The following is a 15,315-nucleotide window of genomic DNA, read 5'->3' on the forward strand; positions in this document are numbered from 1 at the left end:
ATAAAAAAATAAAAAATTATTAACTTTCAAATACTTGAAAAATATTTTGTACCAAAAAATATATTTTAAATTAAGATATAATTTAATAATATTTTTGACCAAAATCTTTTTACTTTTTCTTTTGTATCTTCGTCTTGGAAATAGTTCGAAGGCTTTTACTACATGATCACGCTTTTAGCTGTCACGTTCTCCCAACTAATTGTTTTGAACGTCGTTGAACCATTATTGCTAATTATGTTGTATGCTTCATTTCATTTCATTCGTGTTCAATTAATTGGTATATGATTAATTCATTTCAGTTTTAACTATGAAATAGATAACGTTACATAACTATTCCGTCCGCTCCTTTTTAATTGTCATGATAAAATTTTACACAATTCTTAAGAAAAAACATTAATTAGGAGTGTTATATGATTAATATATCCCTTATTAATTGTTTAATCTTTATCTATTTACGTGTCTCTGAATTATAGAATAATTAATGCTAAAGGTAAAATTGAAAAATAATAATTAATTATCTCTTGATTGTTTAAATTGACAACTATTTTGAGATAAATATTTTTAGTATACATGATAACTAGTATGGAACGTAGGGGAGTAAGATTTACTAGCAACTGAGCTTCTACAAAGGAAAATGTTGCATTGTTAATTATTTGACATTCCATATATGGTGCATTCTTTTATTTTAAAAATCAGGTGACTTGGCCTTTTTAAAATTCGATGCAAGGCTAATAGTTTTTTTTTTTAAAATATTTTCATTTACAATTAGCGCAAGGAAAGGAAAATGTGGAAAACAAAACAATAAAAGTTGAACTCAACTAACACTTAATTATGTGAAAATACTTCATCAATAACACTAGATTGACAAATTAAATACATTATGTTGGAGCTAATATAGTAGTAATTGAAAATGGTAGTTGCAACATTTATTCTATTAATAAATGAGAAGTAATCAAAAGCATCGTATAGTATTGGCCTATTGGGGTGAGTATATATAATTATCGAATATCATGCAACGACATCCTCCGCTATCCATGCATGATGCACCTTCCGTGAATTTATCATTTCTTTTGGGGTACATTCTTAAATTTATCTTATATACTACTCCTTGATTCAAGATAATTAATGTTTTAGGCTTAGGCATATAAATTAAGAAATTTACTTATCTCTAAAAATAACGTATGATTTTACTAACATAATTATTAATCAAGCAGTTCTAACTAGTTATGCGTCAAATGTGTTTATATCACAGTGTTACAATATTAGAAAATATATAATAATTGTTTAAATGAGACGACACTCTTTCTATTTTGAAATTTTAATCTCCATTCTGATAGTGCCGCAATTTTTAGGTAACGACGTAAAATTGAAAATTAAAGATTATACTTTTAAAAATTGGACCCAAGTTATGGAAGCAAAAGATTAAGGTGTGTTTAAAATTTCCCAAGAAAGTAGGGACCTTATTTTCAAATTAACATAGTTTAACTGATATTAAAATGACCAATTTCCCCCCTTACATTATCCATATTCCATCCATCATTATTATTTGTATTAAAAAAATATATTATGTGTTGACTAGTTGTAAAAAATTTCAAACGGAGGGAGTAACTTTTAAGAAATTAAATTCATTAAACGTACAACTTCTTTTATTTTCAACTTTAATATGTTGTTTTAATTTTACTTTATCAAATAGTTACTTTTTAGCTTATTATTTAATGCTACTATATATATATATATATATATATATATATCAAAGTTAATATTTTGAGGGTTTGTATTCAATCAAATACTCGTATATAAAATAAAATCGAGTTTAAATAACATGCATTAATGATGTAAAATCATATCCATGCCTACTTACTACTTATAAAGGTAATTATAAGTAAACGTAGTTGGAATACTAGCACTGATTGGTAAACTTTGAAATACAATTAAGCATTCATTACACTATGAGTGTATATAGAGGTAATTAAGATCGAATTGGAAAAGAAAAAAAATTGTCACTACTAAAAACTTACTTTTTTTGCATAGAAAAATGTTGAGTGATTATTACCATTAATATTTTGATTAAATCGATGGCAAAAAATAGTATTTTCTCCATTTCAAAATAAGTGAATATATTGTTGAAGCAATACACACTCGTTAAGAAAAACAATTATGACATAAATTGAATAACGCTTTCCACTTTTGTCTTTTGGTTATCCTCAAACTATACTTAAAAATATAAATAATTAATAAAGTTATAAATATGAAAAATTAACTCTTTTGAAATTATTACTTAGAAAATGTAAATGAAGGACAAAAATAAAAAAAAACTTCTTTAAATTTTGAATAATTCACTTATTTTAAATTTTAAAAAAAATCCAACAATTCACTTATTTTCAAATGAAGAGAGTATTATTTTTTCATATAAAAAAATTAAAAAATTTATTACTATTTCAGTGACAATTTATTTTTCATCATATATTTTCATAATGAGTTGATTTAATAACATAAAATTTTCATTGATGTGGGTGAATTTTTGTTTTTTTGTTTCTAGTAGTGTGTGTTTGAGTTCCTTTGTAGTACTACTAGCTGTAGTTTTTACTTTCTATTTAATGCCCGTGGCAACGCGTAAATTCTCCTTTATTGATGCAACCACAACATAAATGCCATTATAAATACAACCTCAAATCCATATATCCCTACTACATACATTCTCTTCTGCAAAAACTACCTTGTCTTGAAAAAAATAATAATTCTACAAAGTTGTTTATTTTTGCTTTGTTTTCATATTGAAGAAAGAAAATGGAAGATGCAATGAGAAGACTTAATCAAGAATCTGATCTTCCAATCCAAAACACCACAAACTCTACTACTCTTACTAAAACTAGATCTTCATCATGTGCAACAAACAAAAGATCACTCAAAGATAGTAGTGGTGGTTCCTCTGTTTGTACGGTGAGGTACCGCGGAGTACGTCGCCGTCCATGGGGACGTTACGCAGCGGAGATTCGTGACCCTCAATCTAAAGAAAGAAGATGGCTTGGTACTTTTGATACCGCTGAAGAAGCTGCTTGTGCATATGATTGTGCTGCTAGAGCTATGCGTGGTGTTAAAGCACGAACTAATTTTGTTTACCCACCGTGTCCTTCTCCTGCACAACCCACTTCTACTAACGATCCTTTTCTTAATATTTCTTCATTCAAGTCTTCATCCTCTTATTATCATCAGACTTGTAATCCTCTTAAGGACTTTTCTAATAGACCTTTTTTCCCTTCCTCCAGTCCTTATGGTTCTACTGGTAGGGTTCAGAAAAGCAATGATTCTTTGAACATGCTTCTGTTTCGCGAACTTCTGACTTCTAATTCTTCCAATGTCAATAATGCTAGTAATTTGAACGTGTCAAGTAGCATGACGACTTTGCCTAATTTGTACGAACAGCTACCGAGTTTCATGTTGAATCGCAATACTAGAGGCTTCTCTTCGTATTTACCAACTAGTAATAATACCGTTATTCCAAGCTCCTCTGTCATGACTACTCATGTCCCCAAATTTGAAAACATTATTCATAGTACAACACTACTCAACAATACCCCAACTACTACCACAGATAATTCTGCAGGCATGGATTTTTTTCCATCTGAGCCATCTGATTCTGGATTATTAGAAGAGGCCTTAAATGGGTTTTTCCCAAAGCCCAAGCCTATCAAATCTGAGCCTAATTATTGTACTAAAGGAGATTTTTCTAGTATTTTCCCACAGCAACAGATTAATGATGGTTTAAACAGTGAATTTGGATTCTTATCAGAAACGATGTCATCGTCGTCGTCAGTGGATTATTTTGCAGGAAATCTTCAAGTGTCACCAGGAGACAACATGATGGGAGACATATTTCAGTATCCAGATCTTCTCAGTATATTTGCAGCTAAGCTGCAAAATGCTTAAACTTTGTACTGCATCTTCCAGGACACTTTATCTTAAGTTAACGTACTGTTTTTATTTATTATATGCTTCTTAATTAATCACTACTAGTGTTTAGAACATCTGGTTTAAAGAATTAGTGCTATGAACAAAAAAACAAGAAATCCTAGTTGTACTTAATTGTACAACTCTCAAGTTGTGTGCCTTAATTTCAATGTATTGGTTATTTTCTTAATATATATATTTTCCTCCAGCTTTGTGTTTTTCGTAGCTGCGAACTTTGAATTGATTGATACAAAAACTTTTTTCTCCTTCTTTATGTTACATCTATTTCTTCTTTTAGTATTTTATGTCGGTCAGATTTAATAGAATGTTTGCTTATTACACTTTCTGTTCTAATTTATACATGATTTTTTTAAAAAGTTGTATTAAATAAATGATTTATTTTTATATTTAGTAGCAAGTCTTTAAAATATCTATTTTGTTTTTAATAAAATAATTTATAATTAAATAGTAATAATTTATAATTTATTTTAAATTATAAATTTTAAAAATCTTTCTTTTTTTTAACTGAGACTAAGGGAGTACATTGTTTGGTGGTAAACAAATAGACGTGTCTCGAAGGGATTTATTTTTATACCTTGGCTACATATGACTTTAGGAAGTTTATTCCGTTGTATTTGACTTTCAGTTTTCAAATACTGTACTTTATGCTTGTTTCGTTTTTGGTACAATTAATTTTTTATTTTCTATCTTTGGAATTATGGGCTTTTGGATTTGGTTTGTACAGTCAATCTTGCCTTGTTCTTTTTCCGCTACCACTTAAAAAAACCCTTTTTTAATCTTTACATTGTTTTGCCTGGAAGAAAAAGGCCACCTTTAAAAAAAAGTAAAAGTAACGTACTCCCTTGGTTTACAGAATAATAAAGGGTTCAGAGTAATTATCCAATTTTATAGATTTTGTTTCAACTTGTGAGTTAATTCCTTAATCTTTTCAAAGTAAAATATGCATAATAATATCGTTACTTCGGCCATCTTTCACGTATCTTTCCTTGATAAATATTTTGACTATTTTTACTCTATGTACAATTAAGTATCTAAAGATTGGAATTAACTGTTACGCTCCCTTTTTTACTTTTACTTGTTAAGTATATTGATAATATGTATATATATTTTTTTTGTCATTTTAATAAATAGAGTGGGAATTAATATATTTTTTAAAATTTATCATTAAGAAATAGTAAATTAATTTGAAATATTAGTAATCAATACCTCTTCAAAAGAATACAAAATATTTGAACAAGTAAAAATGAATAAACAGAAAATAGCAGAGCAATATTCTTTTTCTTGATGATCATGTTTTTGCAACGGCGGGTTTGGAGTTTGGACCCGAAAGGTGTGAATGTGATAATGTTTCCAAATAGTGATATTACTATTTTTTCATAAATAAAGAAGAATGAAGGACTATATTCAAAATATGTCATTTATTCTCCAATTGAATGTGAATAATAACTCTGGACCATTAAATATTGATAACTCCATTAATGGAGCTTAAACATAGTGGAAGAGAAAGAAAAGAAAGCAAAGAAGAAAGAAGAAGAAGAAGCAGAGCTAAGAGAAGAGTTCAGAGAAAGAGAGAAGATGTAGAGAGAAAAAAATATCTAGGCTTAGGGAATAGAGATTCATTTGTTACCACTCATTCTTACACATGTGTAGTGTGATGTGTGTGTATATATATATTACAATGTGTAACTACTTCTTAACAACTTGTAACAAACTTCTAACAACCTCTAATTACTTCTTAACCATGATAGCTTGCTAACTCTAAGTTATAGTTAACGCTCCTCCTCAAGCTCATGGTTTGAAGAGATTCATAACTCCAAGATTGTTCAGCAGTTGTTGGTGTTGAGCTTTTCCTAGACCTTTTGTAAGCATATCAGCTAACTGATCTTTTGTATGTATAAACTCAGTTTTCAGCATTCCTTGGCATATTCTTTTCCTTACAAAATGACAATCTATGTCAATATGTTTGCTCCTTTCATGGAAGATAGGATTTGCAGCAATTTGGATTACAACCTTACTGTCACAGATCATACTGACAGGTAATTCAATGTGCATTCCCAGCTCTTTGAACAAACTAACTAGCCAAGTGATCTCACCTACACAATTGGCCATGCTTCTAAACTCAGCTTCTGTTGAGCTTCTGGACAATGTCTCTTGTTTCTTTGATTTCCAAGAGATTAGTGCTCCACCAAACTTCACCAGGTATCCAGTGATAGATCTTCTTGTTTCTAAACAATCTCCCCAGTCTGAGTCACAGTAGGCAGTGAGTGTATTTGTATTTTTAGATGGCATCAACAGCCCAAGGCCCGGAGCTTCCTTGAGGCATCTGACAACTCTAAGTGCTGCCTCCATGTGTGATTCTTTAGGATTATGCATCTACTGACTTAGTACCTAGATTGGGAAGGCTATATCAGATCTGTTCATGGTGAGGTACAAGAGTCTTCCCACAAGTCTTTGATACCTTTCAGGTTGCTGTAGTATTTGATCCTCAACTCTACTTTCATATGGAATGTATTCGTCATACTTCACTGATGTTAGCTTCTTATTTTGTTCCAATAGTGTTCCTGCAGGCTTGGCTCCTCCTAGACCACATTCAGCAATTAGTTCCAGGGCATATTTCCTCTGAGACATATGAATTCCTTGACTGGATCTAGCACACTCAATACCTAAAAAAAAACATAAGTTCACCTAGATCTTTCATTTTGAATTGCTTTTGTAGGTCCTTTTTTGTATCATCTACAAGACTTGTGTTGTTACCAGTGATCAACAAGTCATCCACATAGATTAGCACAACAAGTATATCACTATCAACTTGCCTGGTGAACAATGAGTAGTCATGATGACTTTGATGAAATCCCAACTTCAGTAAGGACTCAGTCAACTTCAAGTTCCACTGCCTAGGGGCTTGTTTGAGTCCATACAAAGACTTATGGAGTTTGCATACCTTAGTACTGGTCTCCCCTTGTCTAGAAAAGCCATCTGGAATAGATATATACACCTCTTCCAATAAATCCCCATTGAGAAAGGCATTGTGGACATCCATTTGATGGATAAACCACCCTTTAGAGGCAGCAAAAGCTACAATAGTTCTCACAGTGACCATTTTTGCTATTGGACTGAAAGTTTCACTGTAGTCTAAGCCTTCTTATTGGTTAAAACATTTGATAACTAGCCTAGCTTTCAGTCTTTCCACTTCACCTGTGGACTTATATTTGACCTTGTAGACCCACTTATAGCCAATAGGTCTCTTGCCAGGTGAAAAATCAACTAAGGACCAGTATGATTAGCTTCCAATGCATCAATCTCCAACTGCATGGCTTGAATCCACTAAGGATCAAGAGAGGCATCTTTATAAGAGGTAGGTTCTGTGATGGCTGAGTATGCAGCAAGACAAGTACTGTAAGATGGAGAGAGATGAGCATAAGAGTTATGATTAGCAATAGAAAAAGAACAAGAGTTGCCTTTGGTATTGGTAACAAAGTCTTGAAGCTAAGATGAAGGTTTACTAGCTCTAGAGGATTTCTTGGAAGGGATAGGATCAGTAGAGGTAAGGGTATGTCAGGAGTGTTAGCAGAAGGAGATGGCAGCTGAGACTGGAGATGATCAGGAGGTACTGCAGGAGAGGAAGAAGTGAGGGGTTGAGTGGGAACTGAGTTGAGGTGTGTAGGAGAAAAATCAATAAGTGTGAGGACTGGAAATATGGGATCAGATGAAACTTGCACATCCTTGAAAGGAAAGATATCTTCTTTGAACATAACATGTCTATTAACAAAGAAGGACTTAGAGTGGAGATCATATAACAGGTAGCCTTTCTGGGAAGAGGAGTAGCCCATTAGAACAGCTGGTATAGATCTGAGAGAAAATTTGTCAAGATTTTTTAGACATGTAACATAGCAAAGGCAGCCAAAGACTTTAATGTGAGCTAAGGAGGGAGAATGTGAATGAAGCAGCTCAAATAGAGTCTTATAATGTAGTAGTTGTGAGGGAATCCTATTGAGAAGATATACTACAGTGGTGACACACTCACCCCAGAATCTTAAAGGAACAGAAGATTGGAACCTGAGTGCCCTGGCCATCTCTAAGATAGTTCTATACTTCCTCTCAGCAACACCATTCTATTGAGAAGTATATACACAAGTACTCTGATGGAGGATTCCAAAGGTAGATAGCATAGTCTGGAATGCAGCACTAAAGAACTCACTTCCATCATCAGTTCTTAGAGTCTTAACAGTTGTGGAGAATAAATTATGAACCTATGTGAAAAAATCTCTTAACACCACAATGGTATCTGACTTAGATGCTATAAGAAATACCCAAGTAAACCTAGAGTAATCATCTACCACAATCACAAAATACCTCTTCCCATTATGAGTAGATATCCTGTAGGGACCCCAAATATCACAATGAACCAGCTCAAAAACTATATGTGAGATATGAGAACTTACGAGAAAAAGAAGTTTAGTTTGCTTAGCAAGTGGAAAAACAATACAAGTAGAGTGCTCATTGTCTAAAACATCAACACTGGAGGATTTTTTTTATTATATCTACAGGTACATGACCTAATCTCATATGCCATAGAGAGGCTGGGGCAGAGCTACCAACTGAGTTGACACTGCTCCTTACAGAAAGAGCAGGAGCTACATCTGTGAATTGAGTTGCAGCTCTATTTAGAGCTACCTTTAGAACACCTTCCTTTATAATGTAGAGGCCTTGATCCTCTTTACCAATCCCCTTGACCTGACCATTGAAGAGATCTTGGAAAACACAAAAGTCAGGAAAGAAAGTTGCCATACACTTGAATTCTTTGGTGAGTTGTGACACAGATAGAAGGTTGCACTTGAAGTCAGGGACAAACAAAACATTGCCAATAGGTTGATTACCAAGAATATGTGTACTACCAACATGTGAGACTGACACAACATTTCCAGTAGGTAAAAGTACTTGTCTCCTTTCAGATGGTGGTACTGTGTGACAATTATTTAGTAGCTCAATCTTAGAAGTCATATGATTTGTGGCTTCAGTATTAACTACCCAACTTTTATCTATATATTTAGACACTAAAGTAGATAGAACACTACATGTAGTAGCTGTTTTAGCTGAGTGTTCTCCTCTATTTTCACCTCCTTTGGCCAACATCTGCAGGATTTGATGGTACTGATCCTGTGTGAAGAAGGCTGTAGAGGCAGGGGTGTTGGCAATAGGTTGTGAATCTGTAAACTGAGTAACCTCAGCCTGATGTGCATAGGAATTGGAGCTTGTGTTTTCCGTCTTCTTCTTTGACTTTCATCCAACTGGATAGCCTTTCACTCTAAAGCATTGCTCCTTAGTATGTCCCCTGTAACTACAGACTTTACACACAAGAAGTGGTTTCTGAGATTTTTGTGGCTTGTATTGGTTATCATAGTATCCTCTTCGTGAGTTACCATCACCTCCTGGTTGATGGCCAAAGCTACCATCCTAATTAGGACCTCCACCTTTTTTGCTGAATAAAGCAGTTCTTTCAACAATTTTAGGAACAACATTTTCATGACCTGCACTTGCCAGGTTTCTTTGGCTTTCATGATCTACTATCAGAGAGTAGGCTTTGTTTAGGTTGAGAATTGGAGTCTGCATCAATATTTGACCTCTAGCAGCTGAATATGACTCATTCAATCTCATCAGAAACTCAAGTAATCTCTGGTATTCAAAGTGCTCCTAAAACATTTTTGATTCAGCACAAGAACACCCTGGGCATGGCATGATAGAGTCAAACTCATTCCATAGCCCTCTTAGGTTAGTGTAGTAATCTGTAACAGTCATAGTTCCTTGAGTAAGACTATGAATTTCCTTATGCAGTTGGAACACATGTGCACCATTAATTTTGTCGAATCTCTCTTTCAGATCACACAGCATCACCAGCATATACAGTGCTACTCAATAGGCCAGGTGTAACAATTCATTATCTAGGATAACACTACAACATTACATTTCTCCCAGACATTAAACAACTCAGGTGTAAACTGAGATTTAGGAAATCTACCATCAACAAAGCCAAGCTTACTTTTACCTAGAAGTCCAATTCGCATGGATCTACTCCAGATTGCATAGTTCTCAGAGCCGGTAAGCTGAAAAGAGATTAGAGAGCTACCTGGAGTGTTATTAGGATGGAGATACAACAGATGATTTTGATCTATGATTGGAGATCCATAGCTGATTAGTCCAACAGTTGCATGTGCTGTGTTCAAGTTCATATCGCCAGTTTCCAGTGATGTAACTTCAGTTGTGTACATCTTTATTGATAACTTCGACCTAACTGATCACTCTATTTTTTTTTGAACAAGAACTCACACACTTGTCTTCTAGCCTAAGATCATTATAGGCTCTGATACCATGATAACTCCATTAATAGAGCTTAGACATAGTGGAAGAGAAAGAAAAGAAAGCAAAGAAGGAAGAAGAAAAAGCAGAGCTAAGAGAAGAGTTCAGAGAAAGAGAGAAGATGCAGAGAGAAAAAAATTATCTAGGCTTAGGGAATAGAGATTCATTTGTTACCACTCATTCTTACACATGTGTAGTGTGATGTATCTATCTATCTATCTATCTATCTATCTATCTATCTATCTATCTCTCTCTCTCTATATATATATATATATTACAATGTGTAACTACTTCTTAACAACTTGTAATAAACTTCTAACAACCTCTAATTACCTCTTAACCATGATAGCTTGCTAACTCTAAGCTATAGTTAACAAATATTTATTAATTAATGCAGTAAAGTAGTTTTATCTGACACGAAGCATGTACACGTCCAACGTGCATCAACTGCTAATTAGTCACAAATGTAGACCTCAATTTATAATTATCTATGTTACCCTATAATTGATTATATGCATTGAGCTCATGTTAATTTCACTCTACGAACAATAAAGTACAGTTGTATTCTGCTCTCTATTTTAATTTATGTAAGAAAAATACTTTTTTTTGACATGATGTGCTTACAATTACAAGATTAAAAGATATTTTGATATATTTTAATATTCTTAGTTAAAATAAAAAATTTAATTATTTTCTTTTACTTTCTTAAACTCTCTACCAAATTAAAATGATAATAGAAAATAAATTGAAATAAAAAAGAGCCTTTTTTTTTCTTTACAGCCGTGTTTACTGTGATTAAAAAAATGTTCATGACTCTTTAGAAAAATATTGCATGATTCCTGACCGATTACAACAATAGTTCACATTTGAAACTGTACATGTCACTAATTCAATATTTAAAACTGAGTTTATATCAATCAAAGAAGAAATAAGACATCATCATGTTGCATAATTTGTTGGGTGAATAAAGTATTTGAGTTATAATATAATTAAGTAAATAAAAGTGTGTTTTCAATAATAATTCAAATTTTAGATGAGACAAACATACATTTCAACATACTATTAGAGGCTTTGAGATTGAGTTTCATTATCAAAAGAATTTGATTTATGTTGATCAATAAAGTTAGTTAAGTAGTTAGTTGAGTGAGCTGAGTTGTTAGGATGATTGTGAGTGTATATATACATGATCAAAGCAGTGTAACAAATCCATCAGAATGAATTCCAATGTAACAGTGATTGAACTAAAATATCTTCTCAGTTTTCTCTCTTTCTTCTTCTATTTTCTTCTCTTTTCTTCTTCATCTAATCTCAAGCTCTTTTCAATATCCATTAATAGAATTATCATGGTATCAGAGCCTACGATCATATGTAGTTCTTCACACAAAGACGACTACCAGATTCTTAGATTCACTCAGTGTTAAAGGTGAATCGAAAGAAAGCATCAAAAGTCAATCTACAACAATCACTAGCTTATTACAATGATGAATGGTACTGCAACTAAAGGAACTAGTAATGTCAATGGTACTACATAGACAACTACATTCCCTGTGATCATCACACTCATCCACTCTTCTTACAACTATAGATACTTTAGATAGCTCCTTAATTTCTCTGCAATTAATAGGCTTAGAGAACTATGCTCTATGGAGTAGATCCTTTAGAATTGGACTCGTAGGGAGAATTAAGCTAGAATTTGTTGATGGTAGGTTTCTTAAGTCCAAGTTTGAACCAGAGTTACATGATCAGTGGGAAAAATATAATCCAGTAGTGTTATCTTGGATCATGAATGTTGTTCGACCTGGACTACTTAGCTTTGTTGTTTATGCATCTGATGCACACAAGGTATATATGGCTTGATTTGAGAAAAAGATTTGATACTGTGAATAGATCCAGAATATTTCATTTGCATAGAGAAATTCATACTCTCACCCAAGGTACAATGTTAATTGTGATTACTTCTCTAGGCTGAGGGATCTCTGGGATGAGTATGATGAACTCATGCGTTGTCCTAGATGTCCATGCCCTAAATCAAAGAAACATTGTAGGTATCAGAGACTATTGTAGTTCCTAATGGGACTGAATGAGTACTATTCCCCTCCAAGAGTCAAATTCTTATGATGAGTCCAATTCCTACTTTGACAAAGCTTATGCCCTCTTTGTTGATCAAGAGAGTCCGAGAAATTTTTCAAATGCAGGAACACCTAGTGCAGGTGTTATACAATAACAACAACAAAAAATCTAGTATAGTCCCACCATATAGGGTCTGGGGAGGGTAGAGTGTACGTAGACCTAACCCCCACCTTAAAAGGTAGGGCGGCTGTTTCTGAAAGGCCCTCGGCTTAAGAGAGAAGAACAAGGGAGGAGAAATAAGGAAAACAAGACATAGGTCAGTAGAGCCAGGCATATAGCAAACAATATAAAAATATGAATAATGAGAGCGATAAAGTCAGGGTAGGAAAGATCGGGGATAAAGAAGCATTAACTACTATAGATAAAATAGGATACCCAAAGTAGACTGGGCCAACTAATATAAGCAGTAATCCCATGCAAAAATCATATGTTAATAAACAAATGAGCGTGACTACGACTACTATGGAGAAAAGATAGGCCACCTAGCCCACTATCTTAGTCTGAGTCCTCCATAGCCTCCTATCTAAGGTCATGTCCTCGGTGAGCTGCAACTGTGCCATATCATGTCTAATCACTTCTTCCCAATACTTCTTCGGCCTTCCTTTGCCCCTCCTGAAACCGTCCATAGCCAACCTCTCGCACCTCCACACTGGAGCATCTATGTCTCTCCTCTTCACATGCCTAAACCATCTCAGTCTCGCTTCTCGCATATTTTCCTCCACCGATGCCACTCCCACCTTATCTCGGATATCTTCATTCCTAATTTTATCCATCCTAGTGTGCCCACACATCCACCGCAGCATTCGCATTTCCGCGACTTTTATCTTCTAAATATGAAGTTTTTTGATTGGCCAATACTCCATCCCGTACAATAGAGTCGGTCTAACCACCACTTTGTACAACAACATAAACTCTTACTACAATAGTAGAACAAGTTCTTCCAAAGGATCCTTTTCTAGTTCTTACTCAAGTAGTAGTTCTGGAGCCTAAAATACTTCTAGTGGAAACAATAATAATAGTGCAGGTACCTTTGGAAGTAGCTACAAAATTAGGAAACTATTCCTACAATGTGAGAACTGTGGTTGCAAAGGTCACTCCAAGGAACGGTGCTAGAAAGTTGTGGGCTATCCTCCAGAATTCAAGTCCAAAAAGAAACCTCTTAACTCAGGAGCCTTTGCAAATCAAGTTGATCTTGCACAAACTATTATTCAAGAGTCTAAAGGAAATAATAGTTAAGGAAAATCACTATCAACTTCACATCCTGGAGCTTTCTTCATTCAAGATCAACATCAACAAATCCTCCAACTGCTGTCCAAAACTGGTCGTGAACATGGAGCAGAATCATCAGCCAAAGTAGTTGTGGTTGATGCAGGTAGTCCTCTTAGAGATTTCTTATGTACATGTGAAGGTGGTGAGTGGATAGTATACAGTGGTATCATTCATCACATCACATCTAAGCTTGAAATACTAGACAAAGCTAAGGAAACCTCTGATAATGGTAGAAATAAGCTTCAGTTACCCAATGGAAAGCTGTTACAATCTCTCATATTGGTAGCACTAGTGTACTTGACAATCACACTATCTTTAATGTTCTGTATCTTCCTGACTTTAAGTTTAACTTACAGTCAATTTCAAAGATCACTAAAGAGTTACAGTGTATTGTAGGATTCTTTCTTGACTTTTGTGTTTTCCAAGATCTCTACATTGGTCAGGTGAAGGGGATTGGTAAAGAAAACCTTGGACTCTATATGCTAACAGAGGACCAAATCAAGCTTCAAAGAAGCTGGTCAATAGTAGTAGAGGTCATGGTCATGTTCAATCTGTTAATTCTACTTTTATTTCTGAATTTGTTGATGTATGGCACAAGAGACTAGATTATGCTCTTATAGATATAATGTAAGACCCCGTAAGTCGGAAAATTGGGACCAAGGAAAAAATTCTCAAAATCTTAAAATGACCCATGTGAACGAGTCACTCTACAGCTCGTAAACTTGAGTCTTAGAATGACCCCTCGAGCAACATTTGATATTGCCCTCAGAAGAGGTTCTATGAGTCGTCGTCCTATTGATGGGTCGTAGGAACCCCTCGTACATAGAGTACATAAGCCTTGTTCAAAGATTTCCTCAAGGCCAAGTCTACGACTTGCCAAGACGGGTCATAGAAGTTGTTATGGGTCATAAGAATGACTCATGACAAAACTTCACAAACTCTCCAATTATAGGTTTTTAGGACCTACAAGATGAGCCAAAGGAATGACCCGTAGATAAGTTTACGGGTCATAAACGCCACCCATTTGTAAACTTTGGAGACTCGATTTTTGGCACTTTTCTTAGACCTGCAAAACATATTGTCTTGACGACTCATTGCTTCTTCAACAAACCGTAGGTAGGGTCTTGTAAGGCCAAATTTCCAGATTTAATGAGGGGTAATTGTGTATTTTATAAAATCTAGTTCAATGAACCTAGACACTTTTATGGCCAAGTTCAAAGTCTATAAATATCCAATTCTTCAAATTCTCATGCTATTCAATTCATTCTCCCAAAATTTTCTAAGACAAGAACAAAGTCTAAAGGTTTCTCTCCAAATTCAAGGTAGGGTTTCTAGATTTCTTCAAGGTTATTCTTCAATTCTTAGTGAATTCAAGCAAGGTATGTGGGGATTGATTCATAGTCCCTTTCACTCATAAAGTCGCAAAGATTTCTCAAGTTTTCATTCAATTTTAAATTGATTATGAACACTAGTTTTGATGAATTGCATTGGACTGATTAAATTCCATTTTTAGATATTATCAATAATCATTATATGTATGTTCTCATGTGAATTGCATAATTTTAAGTTGAATTATGAATGCCCATGCATAAA

General features: G+C 34.0%; 1 protein-coding gene across 1 annotated transcript; it reads left to right on the forward strand.

Annotated features, from left to right (window-relative positions):
• Positions 1-2,711: 2,711 nt before the first annotated feature.
• On the forward strand, positions 2,712-4,149 carry LOC129875718 (ethylene-responsive transcription factor ESR2-like). Its single transcript, XM_055950981.1, has one exon. The coding sequence runs from the start codon at positions 2,788-2,790 to the stop codon at positions 3,925-3,927; it is 1,140 nt and encodes a 379-aa protein (XP_055806956.1). The 5' UTR covers positions 2,712-2,787; the 3' UTR covers positions 3,928-4,149.
• The last annotated feature ends 11,166 nt before the right edge of the window (positions 4,150-15,315 follow it).

Source organism: Solanum dulcamara, chromosome 2 (genome assembly GCF_947179165.1).
Source record: "Solanum dulcamara chromosome 2, daSolDulc1.2, whole genome shotgun sequence".
Taxonomy (NCBI): domain Eukaryota; kingdom Viridiplantae; phylum Streptophyta; class Magnoliopsida; order Solanales; family Solanaceae; genus Solanum; species Solanum dulcamara.